Source organism: Cnephaeus nilssonii, assembly GCF_951640355.1.
Source record: "Cnephaeus nilssonii genome assembly, chromosome: 13".
Taxonomy (NCBI): Eukaryota; Metazoa; Chordata; class Mammalia; order Chiroptera; family Vespertilionidae; genus Cnephaeus; species Cnephaeus nilssonii.
This window is the reverse complement of record NC_137084.1, coordinates 35,274,664-35,291,954: the sequence shown is the minus strand read 5'-3', so window position 1 is coordinate 35,291,954 and position 17,291 is coordinate 35,274,664. Positions and strand designations below refer to the sequence as shown.

At 35.9% G+C, this 17,291-nt stretch overlaps 1 protein-coding gene across 3 annotated transcripts in view; it reads left to right on the top strand.

The window, feature by feature from the left end:
* The window catches only part of USP47 (ubiquitin specific peptidase 47), a 103,776-nt gene that overhangs the window by 31,862 nt on the left and 54,623 nt on the right, over nucleotides 1–17,291 (top strand). For 2 of the 3 annotated variants that reach the window (XM_079787854.1, XM_079787855.1), the window contains 4 exons: nucleotides 1,968–2,171; nucleotides 5,514–5,627; nucleotides 7,113–7,251; nucleotides 14,074–14,170. In XM_079787854.1, coding sequence (XP_079643980.1) covers nucleotides 1,968–2,171; nucleotides 5,514–5,627; nucleotides 7,113–7,251; nucleotides 14,074–14,170 — 554 coding nt within the window. The remainder of the gene's footprint in view (nucleotides 1–1,967; nucleotides 2,172–5,513; nucleotides 5,628–7,112; nucleotides 7,252–14,073; nucleotides 14,171–17,291) is intronic. The other variant, XM_079787856.1, reaches the window with a different exon arrangement.

The following is a 17,291-nucleotide window of genomic DNA, read 5'->3' as shown; positions in this document are numbered from 1 at the left end:
TTCTGAGAAGTATATTAGTAATGCTTTTTTTGTTTTTTATTTATAGAAATGTATTGTTCTTTTCCCTTTTAAATGGGTTATTATTGGTAATCATTTTAATGTGTCTGAAATATAGTGTTAGCCAATCTTTTTTAAACATTGTACTTATTTTATAACAACTTATTTTTGTTCTGAAATAATTGGATTAAACTTAACTTCAGTGATCTTTTGCAAACCCAAAATTATATATGGCAGGAACAAATTATAATTGTATCATCCCATCAAACAAGCAAACAAACCTTGTGGCTCTTCTCTCTTTGATACTAGCCAATGATAATAATAGTTCTTATATAAAAACTAGAGGCCCGGTGCACTGATTCGTGCACCGGTGGTGTCCCTCAGCCTGGCCTGTGCCTTCTCGCAATCTGACATCCCCCGAGGGATGTAGTAGTGTGCGAAGCAGCAGGCGGCCAGGGAGGAGCCCGAGCCCGGGCTGGGCGCCTTGCCGCTCCTGCTCATCCCGGCCCTGCTGTGCCTGCCACCGCCGCGGAGGCAGGAGAGGCTCGTGCTGCTGCAGCTGTGCTCGCCAGCGGTGAAGCCTGCGTCTGGCGCCCATCGGTCAGCTGAGTGGCGCTCCTGCTGTGGGAGCGCACTGACCACCAGGAGGAAGCTCCTGTGTTGAGTGTCTGCCTCCTGGTGGTCAGTGTGTGTCATAGCGACCAGTTGACTGGTTGTTCGGTCATATGGTTGCTTAGGCTTTTATATATATTGATGGATAATATAGAAGTAACAAGAGGTTATATTGTAAAAAGGAAGGAAAGAAATAAGTTCTTATATATAATACCAGTTTGTACAGTTCATAATTCTGAAAAGCCTGTCATGGGGATAGTGAGAGGTCCTCCAGTTAAATGACTGCTGCATTTGACTTTGATGGAAAGCACAATATTTACATAATCAAATTTTCATATTAAAATACTATTCTGGATTGAAAGAGGATGACATTGGAAAAGTTAAATTTCTCAGGAAGCTATTGCCATCATCTCAGTGTAAGATTCTGATTGCAGGCAGAAATAACGAGAAGGAATAAAAATTTGGTGATCATGTGAGGTGAAGAGGAGGAAGGAGACAAGAAAAATGTTCAGCTCTTTGGTTTCACCAGCTCAGTGAAGGTGCCATTCATTGAGTTGGGCATTATAGGAGAAGGAGAGAAAGAACTTCTTCCGCAAGTATCCAGTGTAGCCTATTACCCTGTGGAAAGTGGTAAAGAAAATCAGTGTCCTTCAATAGCTTGAGGGGGACATAGCTTCTTTGAGAAAATGTCCTTTAAATTCTGTCTTGATAATTACTGAGAAAGGAGAATTCGTGACCCTAACTTTCTTCTACACTGGTAATTTAAAAAAATGTTTTTCTTGCTTTTTAAAACTTCTCCCTCTGCTGGCTGATTTGTTTGGATAATCTTGTCAGCTCCCAATACATTGATAATGGACTCTTTGGACATCTGGTCTATGGATACAGTATTATAAAGGTCTGAAAGCCTGGTTGCCTATGTCCCTTAGTTATGGATTTTGCAATCTTAAACAATCCTCACTGCATTTCTACACAGTTCCCCTTTCTGTTTCTTCAGGAGACTTAGACATGTTTGATTTGACTAGCAAGGTAATGACACATTTTTAAAGAACAGATTTTTATTTTCAATTGAAAACTTCTTAAGTATACTGTCTTCATAGTTTGTGGACCACTGATTTATATCCTTAAGAGGTAAAAGCAAATACAAGAATGACTGTTTATTTTTAAATATTCCCCAGTTGTTCCAAAGCAAACGAATATGGTGCTTTATATGTTTGACATATCCATTAGATTGTTTCAGACATAAAATAGTCATACTAGCACAAAAAAAATAAGATTTGTGGAATTTTTTTAAACATTTAATCATAGAAAAATTAGGCTATAAAGATAAATAATATTTGTGTGTGCTTTTTAAATTTCAGATAGAAAATGCTGCTGAAGAACCTAGAGTCTTATGTATAATACAAGATATTACTAATTCAAAGACAGTGAATGAACGGATCACTTTAAATTTGCCAGCTTCTACTCCACTCAGAAAGCTCTTTGAAGATGTAGCCAACAAAGTAGGCTACATAAATGGAACCTTTGATTTGGTGTGGGGAAATGGAATCAATACTGCTGATATGGTAAAACCCTAGATTTAAAGCATTTTTTTTAAGTGGCTAATAATATTATCATAATTATTATTGTTGTTATAAGTGACTATATTTAATCCTGGAGCCCTTTTTAATATAAGCAAAACTGTCATATTAAGAGCCCATGTGCCACTCAATAATTGTATCCCTCTTCATCCCTTTGCCTTCATTCTGGATTCAGTATTTGCTTATCCTAAAGTTAGCACCATCAATTTTTTTATTCATGTAAGATGACTATCATGTTGTGTCAACTACAGAACACTTTTAATATTTACTGAATGAATGATGTTCCTTTTGTATTTTTTAATGAAAAACATGATATAAAATTATATGTATTTTATAATCTAATTTTTGGAAAAGAAGAAAAGAGTGTAAATAGAAAAAGAAATGACTGAAAGGATATACACACCAATGTTAACAGAGATTATGTACCAGATAGAGGGATAGGCCCTTTATCAGGAAGTTTGGTGGTAACATGATTTCTACTTCAAGGTTCTCACAGTCCAGTTGTAAAGACAGATGTATCAACAATTAATTACACTAACATGTTTTAAATACTATGTTATAAATTTGCCATGAGTACAAAGAGGAGGCATTGATCAGTTTTGCATGGGAGAGCGGTAAATGAGGCTATTGAGTTGGCTCTAACTCTGCACCATTAGAATAGTATTCTAAATAATCTTTTTTGTTTCCTATCTCTCAGTCCAAATTCACTCTGCATACTACTTTGAGAAGTATCTTTAGTCATTTTAAATTCTAGCACTCGTGTCACCTTTCAGTTCAGAAATCTTCAGTGACTGTTCACTGTCCGCCATTAAAAATCAGACTCCCTAGGTTAGCATTCAAGACAAGCTACAGTTGGTCCTTTAAGTCTTTGTAATCTTAACTCCCAGATAATGGACTAATTTATTTTCTTAACAGAATTTTCCATGTCCATATTTTTATTTATATTACCTCTTTCCGTCCTATGCTATTGCTACTCTTAAGTTTTCTAGGAAATACCTATAATGGCAAATGAAATTAAATGTGTCTCCTGTTGGTATTTGGAGGGAATAGTTTTGATTGACTCCATAGAAGAATACAAGGTATTTGATGTTGCCTTTAAAATTCATGATATTTTACTTTCTATTTTGTAATATATTTATTTTTTAAAATATGGAACTAATATTTTAAATTAGTCAGCTTTTTCTTCTGAAATTGGTAGTCCCACAAAGTATAAAAAGAGAAACAATATTTAATCTGAAACTTGGAATACTCCATTATATCACCATGTAACTTCTAGCGTTGCCGCTTTTTTCAGTTTCAAGCAGTGATGGGGAACCTTTTTCTGCCAAGGGCCATTTGGATATTTATAACATCATTCTAGGGCCAAACAAAATTATCAACTTAAAAATTAGCCTGCTGTATTTGATCCAACAGTTAATGCCTAATGCCTTGACGGGGCCAGACCAAATGATTTCTCTCGCCTATAAGGCCCTTGAGCTGGTTTAAAGGATAGTCTATACTGTCATATATGCCTACCCAAACCCTGTTTGTATTTCACGTTTAAGAAGCCTTACTTGATGTTTCCTCATGCAACTTTAAAAGTAATATCTTTCTCTTTTTCCTCCTATTCCATATTTTCTTTTGCTGTGCCACTTATTAGTCTCTTCTTATTGTAGGTGTTATTCATTTGTGTCCTTCCATTTGGTAGAATGTATTTTGATGGCTAGGATCTCATAGTATTAATTTTGTATTCTCTATAAATATTCCCCTTAGGTACTCAAAAAGTGTTTATTAAGTTAACATCTACATAGCTTCAAATACCTCTGAGTCAAGATTACTATTTCTCTTTCTTCAGCTATGGCCGTTCTTAAGTACTCAATTTATATATTTTTATTTGCCTACTCTACATTTCTACAAGTAAACTTTCACCTGCTTACTGCACAATGCTGAATGTATGCTTCTCTGAAAACCTAGCCCATTTAGCTACTTACCACTTTGTACACATAGACACATTTATTGAGGTAAAACCCCTATATATTCGAGCTATATCATCTGATCTTTTATTCCCTGCCAGGGTATGTAAGGGACCCAAAGATACCTTTCCTCTTTCTATGTGGCTTCTCTTAGCTTCAGGTTTTCTATCTCCTATTTTTCTCAAGGATTTCTAGAGCCAAAGATAAGAAATAGATTATATAGAATATATAGTTTATCTTATTTCCTTAACATTTATTTTGCACTTACTAGGTACCTAGCATTGTTCTAACACTAGGCTCTATACAAATATAATCTTACTTAATCCTTACAACCATTTTAAAAGGTAGGTGGTGTTACAGCCTCATATTACAGTTGAGGCATTTGAGTGTTGGGAAAGTGAACTAACTTTAACTTGCCCAAAGTCACATAAATATCAAGTGGAAAAATCACTTGTTATTTATTTTGTCCTTAACATACCTATACTTTTATAAAATGTTACTTTCCTAAGAAATAAAGGCTTTTCCATAAAATAAGTCCTTCTAAGGAGACATTTAAAAACATTTCTTACTATAACAAAAATGTTTTAAAACCAAAGAATAGAGTATTCATTTCATCATGCATTTTTCTCAGCAATGGACTGGAGTGTGTGTGGGTGAGTAGGGCTTGGAGCATGTTGAGCTCCATCTCTCATTCACTATCTAGAGTGTATTAACAATGACAGCTAGGATTGAAATTGCCCTAACAGATAAAAGAGTTAAGTGTTTAATTTTCAAAGGAGTGGTCACTTTTATCCTCCTGGGATCCTTTGGATCCTGGCAGTGGGCTTAAAACAGGTATCATTTACTAAGAGAGGATTTTCCTTAAAAGGACTATCTAAAAGTGCCCATTTTGTTATACTACATAATTATGGGTTGTTTAGTGTGTTGCTTATCTGAGAAGTCTCAATAATTCATATATAAAAACATGATTTTAGTTTTTTAGTTATATAAAATTGTCTTTAGTTAATTTTCATGAAAATTCATTAAATACTATATTGCATCCATTTTAGAGAACATAAAGTACAAATGTTTTTAATTCTTTGTGTAGTACTTTACATTAGTTCTTAACTTTTTCTCTTTTCAGTTTTTTAGACGTTGGGGAATGGGAGCATCTGGGAAACCTGTTAGTATATGCACTGTTACTGGGGTTCCCATTCTAATACATGAGTAAATGAGTTAATTCCAAGTGTAGATTAGTAGAATTCACCAGAACCTTTAAAAAAATTATTTGAGCCAAATAATTGAAGATATGTGTCCATTTGCATATTACTTGTTTTATTTTATTATTGTAATTAATGTTTTTCATAATCTGAGATATTTTACTTTATGTCCATAGGCTCCACTAGATCATACCAGTGACAAGTCTCTTCTTGATGCTAATTTTGAGCCAGGAAAGAAGAATTTTCTACATTTGACAGATAAAGATGGTGAACAGCCTCAAATAATGCTGGTAAACTATTTTAGAAAGCCCTTTATTCATAATTTTTGTGCACTGTCACCTACTGCTTGGGAAGCAATTTTCCAAAAGAATGAGGAGAGATCTGTTTTATAATTTATGTATAATAAATTACTTTTCTATTTTATGTTTGTTTGTTATAAGTGTATATGTTCACATGGTTACACTGAACATCCATAGCACTATTGTTTGTCTATTTAGTCTGTTGCCATGCTGGGAACATAGCTTTCCATCTTCAAGACCACCAGGACATCAGGGACAGGGGTAGGTCTAGGATAAGTTAAAATGCTACAAAGATCTCCTACTGTATTTCAGTGGCCTTTCCTCTGGTTAAGCATTCGCTTGATTGCTATAAATCTTTGACAGTTTTTCCTCAGGTTTGTTGGTATTTTGGAGATGGGATAGACCCTCAGAATACTCTACTTTGTCATTTTTGCTCCCATTCCTCGTTGCCTTTGGGGGAATGACTAGTTTGTAAATTATTTTATATATTTCTATTCTTTTAGTGTTTACTCCAATTCATATTTTGATAAGATTTTCTGTCTGATCTAATAGCCTTAGAGACAATCTAAGAGACAGTAACTTCAATTTGAGGAGAAAACCTGGTGTGATTTAACCTTGCTATTTTATGGACTAAAGAAAGGAAGGCTCCAAGAGTTTATGGACTTTTTCAGAAACCTTCTCTTTAGTAAAACTTTCTTTAGGAAAAGTTCTATTTGATGCTTTTCATTTAGAAGTCTATTATGAATTAGAATGCATTACCTCTCTAGGCAGTAGGTAATAATTAAACATAGGGCAGCCATACTGAAGCAATATCAGAATGTGCTCTCTGATCTGCTTTAATGTCATTATTTATTTTTATGACATCGTGAGAAATTTTGATTAGTCCAACATTGAAATCAACTAAAAAATTTAGGAACCTCTGGATTCACAATTTGAGAATTCATGTTTTAAAATGCATAGTAATTACTCTTCAACTTTGTCTTAATTGTTTGTGCTGATTTTATATTCTTTAATCCTTTTTGACATTTTTCTTATTAATGGGAGATTTCTTGTTGGAGACAGTAGGAAACTTCATTTCACTCAACACTTACTGAATATCCTCTACCTGTGAGGTCTACTTGGCAAGGATGTTGTAAAAATTAATGATGGACTCTGTCATCAAGGAGTTCACAACGGTACTTCTGCTTTATTAGTACCAAAAATATCTCCGCTTTCTCATGTAATTGAAAGAGAATTAAAATTGGGAAAGTAAGAACTTTGGGAGGAGACATGAGCAACTCTCCAAAGTGTTTTCTAAAAAGCATCTTTCAAACTTCCCTACAGGAAAGTTGAGGATATACACTCCTTTTAATGTCTTGGTGGTAAAAATAATAGTAAGGCCTCATCTTTTCCTTTGCCTCAGCAATTAGTACGTCTTTTCTTCATTGTTTTAGCCACTTCTGCCATTTAGTAAATACTGAATATGCTATATTTTAGGAGGATTCCAGTGCTGGGGATGACAGTGCACATGACAGATTTATAGGTCCACTTCCAAGAGAAGGTTCTGTGGGCTCGACCAGTGATTATGTCAGCCAAAGCTACTCCTATTCATCCATTTTGAATAAATCAGAAACTGGTAAGATTCATTGTTGTATTTTCATGAAATACAGGTCATTTCAAGAGCAGTCTCAAGCCTTATCCCCTCATTTTATGGATTAGAAAACCAAGATCCAGAGTAAGATCAGTAGTTAACAGAAGCAAAATTAGAACAAGAATGTAGTTTCCCAATTCCTCACCCCATTGTTGTTTTTACTGTTTTGTTATTACTACTATTTAGTAATAAAGTAAAAAATACTGAGTTTGTATTTTGAAGGAAGATTTATTTTTGGTAAGTTTGTGTTCAAATTTAATTTTAAATTTTTGATGTTGACTTCCTCTGTAAAGGAATGTCTCTGCTATCTTTTGGGCTGGAATAGACTACAGGGGATACATCCATTTTGAAGCAGATAAACCAGGCTTATTTTATTAGACCTACTAGAGGCCCCGTGCACGAATTCAGGACCAGCCCCGCCCCTGATCTGGGGGTGGGGGGGAGAACAGCCAGGGGTAAGGCCGGCCTGGGGGAGGGGCCATGGGCGGTTGGCGGATCAACCCCACCCCCTGGTCGAACTCCTGGTCGAGGGGACAATTTGCATATTAGCCTTTTATGATATAAGATTATGTCATCTTTCAGTTTAACCTAATAATATATTTGACATTGATCATGTAATTTTAAAATCTGCTCCCTTTTTCCCAAACATGATTAAACCTAGATTTTTAACTTTTTAAAATTTATTGACTATGAAATTGCTGTTTTTATACAAAGGCTATTCGTTTATATATAATTGGTTAATTGCCTAAAAATGTAATTTAAATACTTTTGCATCATAGCATCTTACAATAAATTTTTGCTGTAAATAATATTATTCATATTAAAAGAAATGGAAACGGGGGTACAGAAAAGCCTTTGATTTTGCAGCTAGTTAATGCTAGGTATGGCTTTCGAACCTTTAGTCTTAGAACTTCAAAACAGAAATGATTTTAAGTATTACATACAAATATTTGGTATAAAAAGAAAACTTAAGAGTTACATTGCACATGTTGTTTGAATGTGATTGGTAACCTTCCATTTACTGTATTTTGTAGTTAAGATGTATATTAATTTCCTCAGAGCTAACTATTTGTGTAGGCTAAATGGTGTATTTGTTCTGGAATTTGCAGCAAAAGCTGGACTTAGGACCATTTATATCAGTAGGACTTTTTGCAGCAAACTACCAAGAATAAAAGGGAATGCAAAATTATCTTGTATTTCAGACAATAGGAGACAATAAAGCTGTTTATCTTTATACTGTCTACTAGAGGCCTGGTGCACAAAATTCGTGGACTCGGGAGGATCCCTCAGCCCGGCCTGCGCCCTCTCCCAGTCCGGGAGCTGTCAGTCGGACATCCTTAGTGCTGCCGTGGAGGCGGGAGAGGCTCCCACCACCGCCACTGCACTCACCAGCCGTGAGCCCGGCTTCTGGCTGAGCGGCGCTCCCCCTGTGGGAATGCACTGACCACCAGGGGGCAGCTCCTGCATTGAGTGTCTGTCGCCTGGTGGTCAGTGCACGTCATAGTGATCAGTTGTTCCGCCATTTGGTAGATTTGCATATTAGCCTTTTATTATATAGGATAATAGTGATTCTTAAATTTTTTGTTTCTTTTTTTGTAAATTTTATTTTATTGTTTAAAGTATTACAGATAGTAGTACATACGTCTCCTTTTTTTCCCCATTGACCTTCCCCCACCCTCCCCTACCCCCTGGCATATACCCTCACCTCAGCCCCCCCAGTGTCTTGCATCCATTGGTTATGCTTATAGCATGCATACAAGTCCTTCGGTTGATTTCTTACCTTCTCCCCCCCAACCCTCCCAGCCTTCCTGCTGTAATTTGCCAGTGTGTTTGATGCTTCTCTGCCTCTGTATCTATCTTTTTTTTTCCATCAGGTTATAATGTTCTTTATTATCCATAAATGAGTGATATCATGTGGTATTTTTCTTTCACTGACTGGCTTATTTCATTTAGCATAATGCTAATCATTTGTGGATGGGATACTTATTAAAAATGTGTTTCAAAGCAATGCTGCTTTAGCTGCTCTGGAGCAGGCTGGATAAATTGCATTTTGTTTTAAATAAGCACCCTATATTATTCTGAGATAGTTGGAATACCGAGAAAATTCCAGATTTAATGAATCAGGATTCTTAAAATATTTGCTTTGTATTCTGACAACCAGTTCAGCCTTTATGCTACAAGTATTTATAAAACTCCTACTTTGTGCTGTATACTATACTAGAGGCCGGGTGCATGAATTCGTGCACCAGTGGGGTCACTTGGCCTCGCCTGCGGGATCGGGTCAAAACTGGCTCTTCGACATCCCCCGAGGGGTCCCAGATTGCGAGAGGGCTCAGGCCAGGCTGAGGGACCCCACCTGTGCATGATCGGGCCCAGGAGGGACGAGGGAGGCTGGCCAACCGGGGAGAGACCACGGGAGGGCTCCAAGGTGTGTCTGGCCCCTCTTGCTCAGTTCCGATTGGCCGGACCCCAGCAGCAAGCTAACCTACCAGTTGGAGTGCTTGCCCCCTGGTGGTCAGTGCACGTCATAGCAACTGGTCGACTGTCACCTGGTGATCAGTGCACGTCATAGTGAGCATTTGAGCGACCTTAGCATATCATTAGCATATTATGCTTTGATTGGTTGAATGGATGACTGGACATTTAGCATATTAGGCTTTTATTATATAGGATGGCTTTTTGATGCCCCTAAATTCTTAGCCTTTTGCACTCATATGTCGAGTGTGACTCGACATGGTTAGCATCGGTAGCAGGAATCGAGAAAAAGCAAGCGAATGCAAAGGGTTAAAGACCAAAACATACTTTAAAAATGTTTTCTCTGATTATACAAATGTAATACAGATTCATTTTCACACTGTAAATGAAAAAAAGTGAAAATCATCAACAGTACTCCTAGCAGAAACTACTTTTAGTGATTTGCTTATTTTTATCGTTCCTCTATATATATATACACTAGTGGCCTGGTGCATGAAATTCATGCACTCGGAGGGGTGGATCTCCTAACCTGGCCTGTGCCCTGTCACAGTGTGAGAGCCCTGTGCATGTATATATACATGCTTTTAAGAAAATAGGGTAATCATGATATGAGCAAATTTTTAAAATATATTTTTAACTTAATACTTTATGGGACCATTTTTTAATGCTATTAATAGTATTTTAATATGGGTTGAAAATTAAAACGGCTGAAAATTAGTATTTTAGTATATGGCTTAGGGATTTAAACTGTTACTGGTTTTATAATGAAAATTCTTGCACATAAGTTTTTATTTTCATTGCTGATTATTTCCTTAGGGTAAGTTCCCAGAACTTGAATTACTAAGTTTAAATTTATTTTAAGACATTTTACAGGCCTTTGATATACATTGCCATGTAATCATAGTCTTTATTCCCAATTATTGTTCCTCATACACATCTGCTCCTATCCTTTTTCCCATCTGTACATTTTTCTCCAGTATTCTGGGGTAGTGCCTTTCCGAATTGAAATAGTCTATAAGCATCCCAAGGAGTTGTGTTTCAAAACTTATTTTGATCACTAGACACGTGTAAAAAAGCTGTAGAATATATAGACAATGGAATATTACTTGGCCATAAAAAGAATGAAATCTTACTATTTGTGACAGCATAGATGGATCTAGAGTGTATTATGATAAGTGAAATAAGCAGTCAGAAAAGAAAAACTACACATAATTTTACTTATATGGTGAATCTCAAGAGCAAAATAAATGAGCAAACAAAATAGAAACATGCTCATATATAAAAAGAACAGACTGATGGTTCTCAGAGGGAGGAATTGGGGGGCTGGGTGAAAAAAGGTGAAGAAATTAAGAAGTACATATTGGTAGTTACAAAGTAATCATGGGGATGCAAACTACAGCATAGGAAATACAGTCAGTAATGTTGTAATAACTGTATATAGTGCCAAGTGGGTACTGGAAATATCAGGGGGCACACTTTGTAAAGATGATTCTCTAATCACTATGCATACAGCTGAAACTAATACAAAATAATATTAAATGTAAACTAATTGAAAAATAACATTTAAATTAAAAACAACTTATTTTGTTGAATTTGCATTTTCCTTAAGAAATTATTGTAAATCTTGGCACCATTGTAAAATGTTTTCATTGGATAATGCTCTCATGATTTCAACTCAGACTCTAGGAACATTCCTCTATAATGCAGTGGGCTTGGGATCTTAACATATTCTTTCTTGTCTTCTTTGCCTACCAACTCTTCTTTGGTAGCTAGCCACTGTAAATAGAAAATGATTGGGGGATGGGGAGGTATGAATTCTGAGGAATGAAGAGTGGATTGAAGGCTGAGATGGCCCCATAGGTGATTAGAAATTATGTGACTGGTTATTTTTCATTATTTAAATGCATATCTGTCCTTGGCCAGTTTCTTGTATAATTCTTTCATCTACTCCAGGAGTTTACCTGTTTGATTTCTACTTTATTACCTATTGGTTCTGTTCAGGATTTCTTTCCGCATGTGTCCTCTAAAAAATTGCATATGTTCTTACATTCTTTCCCCTTACTGGCTTATACTTAACAATATTTATTCACAACTATTTCAGGTAGAAGACCCACTTGATGATAGTTGTCATTTGAAGTTTGTTGATTTAGACGATGCATAATGAGAAAATATTTACATTAATTCAGTAGCACTTTTAACTTGTTTCACTAAAATCTTCATATCTTAAAAAAATAGTAGTACATTTATGTGAGACATTGTTCATTCTGTTTAAATGGTGTTAAATCAAGTACAAACAACCATAGGTTTTTATATTATTTTATTGCTAATGGCAAACAATGAGTGGTGGCAAAAGTGAATTGCTATTTATTCCTCCTTCCTTTAAACCCCCTTTCCTACCCCTCCCCCTTTTTTAAGTCCAGGGAAGGGAAACAAAATCAAAATAAATGATACATGATTGGTCTGCAGGTACACAAAGGACAATAGTAGTTTTGAAGGGGTAGGTAAAGTGGTTATCCTTGACTGTTGAGGAATTGGGCAAAGGAGATTGAGAAGAAGAAAAATCCCAGGCAGCCATAGCTGAGAATAAAGTGCAGAATAACATGATCTCCTGGCCAGAGTACTTTGTGGGGAAGAGTCTATTTACATGAACTAAGAATGAAATAATGTTTATTATTATTAACAATCAGGCTAGATATACAGATTTGAGTTACTTGTATGTCATATGCACTTCTCCTTTATGTGCACCTACTGCTTACAGATTTGACCACGGCCCTTATGGTCTAATAAGGAAGAAATAGAAGTAAATAGGTAATTACAGAATAGTGAGATAAAGTCTCTGATATATATTAAGGACAAGATGTTATATAAACAACTCAGAGAGAGAGAGAGAGAGAGAGAGAGAGAGAGAGAGAGAGAGAGAGAGAGAAACATCATGTGAGAGAAACACATCGACTGATTCCCACTGAATGTGCCCCAAATGGGTCCATGGATTGAACCTACAACTTAGGTACATGCCCTTGACCAGGAATCGAACCCCTTGGTCTTCAGGCTGACACTTTATCCACTGAGCAAACCAGCCAGGGTGAGCCTACCATTCCTTAAGATTTTTTTATAATTGTTAGAAAATTGAAAAGGTAATTTGACAAGCTTTAATGAACACCTTCAGCATCTTTTGAGAAAGGATTTAAGTTTCTTTTGAGACAATCAAGTCATTCAGTATTAATTTGTAGTAAATAAATGTAATTAATAAGCAAGGTGTTTTCCACATTTTGCTCAAATAATGAGATATAACTAAAATGATGAGACAAATTTTTGTTGTTGCTGCTTATGTGTATCAGATCATCAATGGCCTGTAGTCTACTTCAAAAGAGAAGTTATAAAAATGTTCTCAATAGTGGTGGCCATATCTACTCTATAATAATAAAAGCATAATATGCTAATTAGACCGGACATCCTTCTGAACCACTTTCCAGACAAAGCTGGGGCTGCGAGGGAAGCCCGGGTCCCAGGTGCCTGAGGGAAGCCAGTGCGCGCAGCCCGGGGAAGGAAGGCCTACTCTTGACGAATTTCGTGCATTGGGCCTCTAGTTAGATATATAAAGCTAAATACTTTTATTTTTTTGAAGAGTACTTGTGAATATTTAATGAATTCCTGTGGCTTCAAGCTACCAGGACACAATCCTCCCCAGCTTAAATTTTAAGTTCATATAAGTTTCTCCTTTTCTCTTTGCCTCTTCTCCCTCCCTCCGATCTTTCCTACTTCCATCTCTTACTTCTCTTCTTACTCTTTGCATAGCAATGCTGATGTATAAAATCTCATACTTTATGGGCATGTTAAAATAAAGGAAGTCATTCTGAGTTTTATATAATGAGTTTATCTCATATGTTATTAATTCCTGGTAGAAATTGGGTTATAGGGCCTGATGACAGAGATAACTGGTTCAGTTCAGTCTTCCTACATTGGGTGTGTGTGATAAAGTGAATATGTTTGTACTTTTCCATTTTAAACCACAACTTTTAGATTTGGGGAACAATGATTATTTTTATGTCAATTAAACACTATATTAAACATATTTCTCTTAAAATTTTATTAAATGCTACATAATATCCATGTATATCTCTGGACATATAAAAAATATCCTGACTTTCTGAGAAGCAAGGTTTACATAGTACACATATTTCTTAGGTGGTATTGAAAGAATGGAAATAATTTCCAATTAAGTAACCTTAACCTCTCCAAGTTTACTGTGCATTAAATTCTTACTAAGTTCATTTTTGTTATTTTTTAAAATATAAATGCTGATTCATGTATATTTGTGTTTTCTTTTTAAAGGTTATGTGGGATTAGTAAACCAGGCAATGACTTGCTATTTGAATAGCCTTTTGCAAACACTTTTTATGACTCCTGAATTTAGGAATGCCTTATATAAGTAAGTATTTAAAAAATTCTATAACTAAAACTGATTAAAAATTAAAATATAGTTTTTAATGAATAAAATCAAATTTATCTTCTTACAGTTACTTGTAAAGTTTGGGGCATTTCTCACTTCATAAAACACACCAGAATAATATATAAGAAAAGCATTGTATGAGAGATTGGCATATGAAAAACTTGTGAGGAGTGAGAATCAGAAGTTCATAGACAGCAAGGATACAATTGATCAGATTTACATTTGGGATAAATTATTGTTTATAAGCTTCCCTTCTTTATAGCTTTAACACCTTTATGAATAAATATGTCATCTTCTTTTTGAGATAATCTTAAAATGTAAACCACTTCTTCTTCCCCTCACTTCTCAATTTAAGAAGCAAAGTTGTAGTTTTAAACTTGTAAACTTTGTTTCTAATTAATATATAAAGCAACTGTTCTGTGTTTTCTGTTTGTGTGTGTGTCTGTTTTTGTTTTTTTAATATATTTTATTGATTTTTACAGAGAGGAAGGGAGAAGGGTAGAGAGCTAGAAACATCAATGAGAGAGAAATATGGATCAGCTGCCTCCTGCACACCCCCTACTGGGGATGTGCCCGCAACCAAGGTACATGCCCTTGACCAGAATCGAACCTGGGACCCTTCAGTCCACAGGCCGAGGCTCTATCCACTGAGCCAAACCGGTTAGGGCTGTGTGTGTGTGTTTTTAAAAGACTGTATATACATCAGATATTTTAAAATGCTTTATGAAGTCCATATGTAAGTAAACCCTAAAGCAGGGGTCCTCAAACTTTTAAACAGGGGGCCAGTTCACTGTTCCTCAGACCGTTGGAGGGCCGGACTATACTTTAAAAAAAACTATGAACAAATTCCTATGCACACTGCACATATCTTATTTTGAAGTAAAAAAACAAAACGGCAAAAACACCCACTTGTGGCCCGCGGGCGTAGTTTGAGGACGCCTGCCCTAAAATCACGCATTTATTTTTATGAACGCCTATGACAATACATTTAATACATCCTCACCTCGTATGTTTTCTTCAATTTATACATTTATTTTTTTAAAGACATTTTAAAATACAAATAAACTGGTTTCTTTCCATTTTCATGTTACTTTTGAGTAACATCTTTTGAATTATTATAAATATGTATTTAAAGTATTTTGGGAACTTTTAATATTGTTCATATTGTTCAAACAACATTATAATACTGCTGCATTCATGTGTAAGCTCAATTTACTTATAAAAGTTGACTTTTTTTTTTTAATTCAGCAAGTATTTGTTACCCAGTAGTGTCTATATGCTAGGCACTTGGTGCATAGAAATGGAGTTAGAAATAAGGTCTTTGTTCTTAAGTAAGTGACAGATCGCTTTACAAAAGCAACATGTGTATGTATGAAATAGTTTAAATAACATTTAAGAATAGCTAAATACCATGAGTGTTTAGTGAGCAGGGTGATTAAGGAAACTTGGAGAAGTGGCTTAGTTTAGAAAGTGTAATTTGGTGTCATGAAGGTAGGTATGGTTTAACCAGGTTGGGAAGATAGAGATAGCATTACAGATGGGGGGACTTTCGAGAGTAAAAATGAGTAATAATAAGTGCTCTCTGAATGTTAGTTATTATTAGTTTGCATCAGACACTATGCTGGGCACTTTATATATAGATTAATTTAATTCTTATGGTAACTGTATGAATTACACAATGTTATTATCTACATTTTACAAAGGAGGTAACTGAAGGCACAGAGAGGTTAAGTACTTTGCCAGAGGCCATAATGCTAGAAGTACACAACCAGTAGATATCAGAATCCCTTCCCTATTCTGCCTGTACTGTAGCTGATGCTAGTAAGTATAATATGCCATAGAGGTCTCCTAGAGGTAGCATAATTGGAGTTTTGTCAGAGTACTAAAAGTTGTGGTTAAGATATGGAGTCGAGCCTGCCATTCAAACTAGAACATATTAAACAGTCTATGGTGATGTGCCTGCTTTGGCAAGTAGTGCATAGAATGGGGATTCCAGGAGATTAACCATGACTCTTAATCCCTGAAAGTGGTCTGTAAATATATAGCATGGTGGTGAAGACTAAGAGCATAGCCAGGTCTACTCATTCAACAAATACATATTGAGTACATACTGTGTATTAAGCACTGAAATGACAGTGGTGAATAAGACAAAGTCCCTCCCTTCAAGCTTCCATAAGTCAGCTTATATAAATGAGTTCTTTTGCATAGTCATATATGCCATGAAGAAAATAAAGCAGGACTATGTGGAAAGAGTAACTGTCAGGAGGTGGGGTAGTCAGGGAATACTAAGGAACTACCATGTGACTAGACTTCACAGGAGCCAGTCTAAGTGAAGATCTGGGAGAAGAGCATTCAAGACAGAACTGCAAGTGCAAAGGCCTTTTAGAAACACAAATGCATTGTGACTGGAGCCCAGTGGTGAGGAGAGGCAGTGAAACATAAGGTTAAAGAGGAAGGCCAAATGCCATGGGGATTGTGAGAATAGAGTGATGTTTATTGCCAGTTGGGAAACAACGCCTGAGAGCCTGATGATGTTTGATAATATAGAACCAAAGAAAGGATGGCTCTAAAAAGGCTGGACCTTGCTGCATTATAGTCAGGGTAGCACTAGCCTGAACGGATAGGGTTCTGTTTCTTTATTTTCCTCACTTGTTATATGATAGCCAACAGAGACTTTACCACTTTAGATATTGAGGCATATAAGTGATGCATTAAATACATTGTTTTAGGAAAGCTTATATATTGCAGCATGCAGAATTGATTTGAAAGGTAGGGAACCCTGAAGGACTCTGTTATTAAACCAGACATGGATATAGGAGGGTCAAAATGAAGTTGGTTGCAGTGGGTATTTCAGATTGAAAACTGATATGATTTAATCACAAATTTTATTTAGGAGTAAAGGAAAAGGAAGAATCAAATATGGCACCAAAGTTTCTAATTTAGGTGACTGGAATAACAATAAGTACCAATAAGATGAAAAAACTTTTTAAGGCTCAACCAGGGTGGCTCAGTAGTGGAGTCTTGACCAATGAACCAAGAGATCACTGGTTGGATTCCCAGTCAGGGCATATGCCTGGGTTTTGGGCTCAATCCCCAGTAG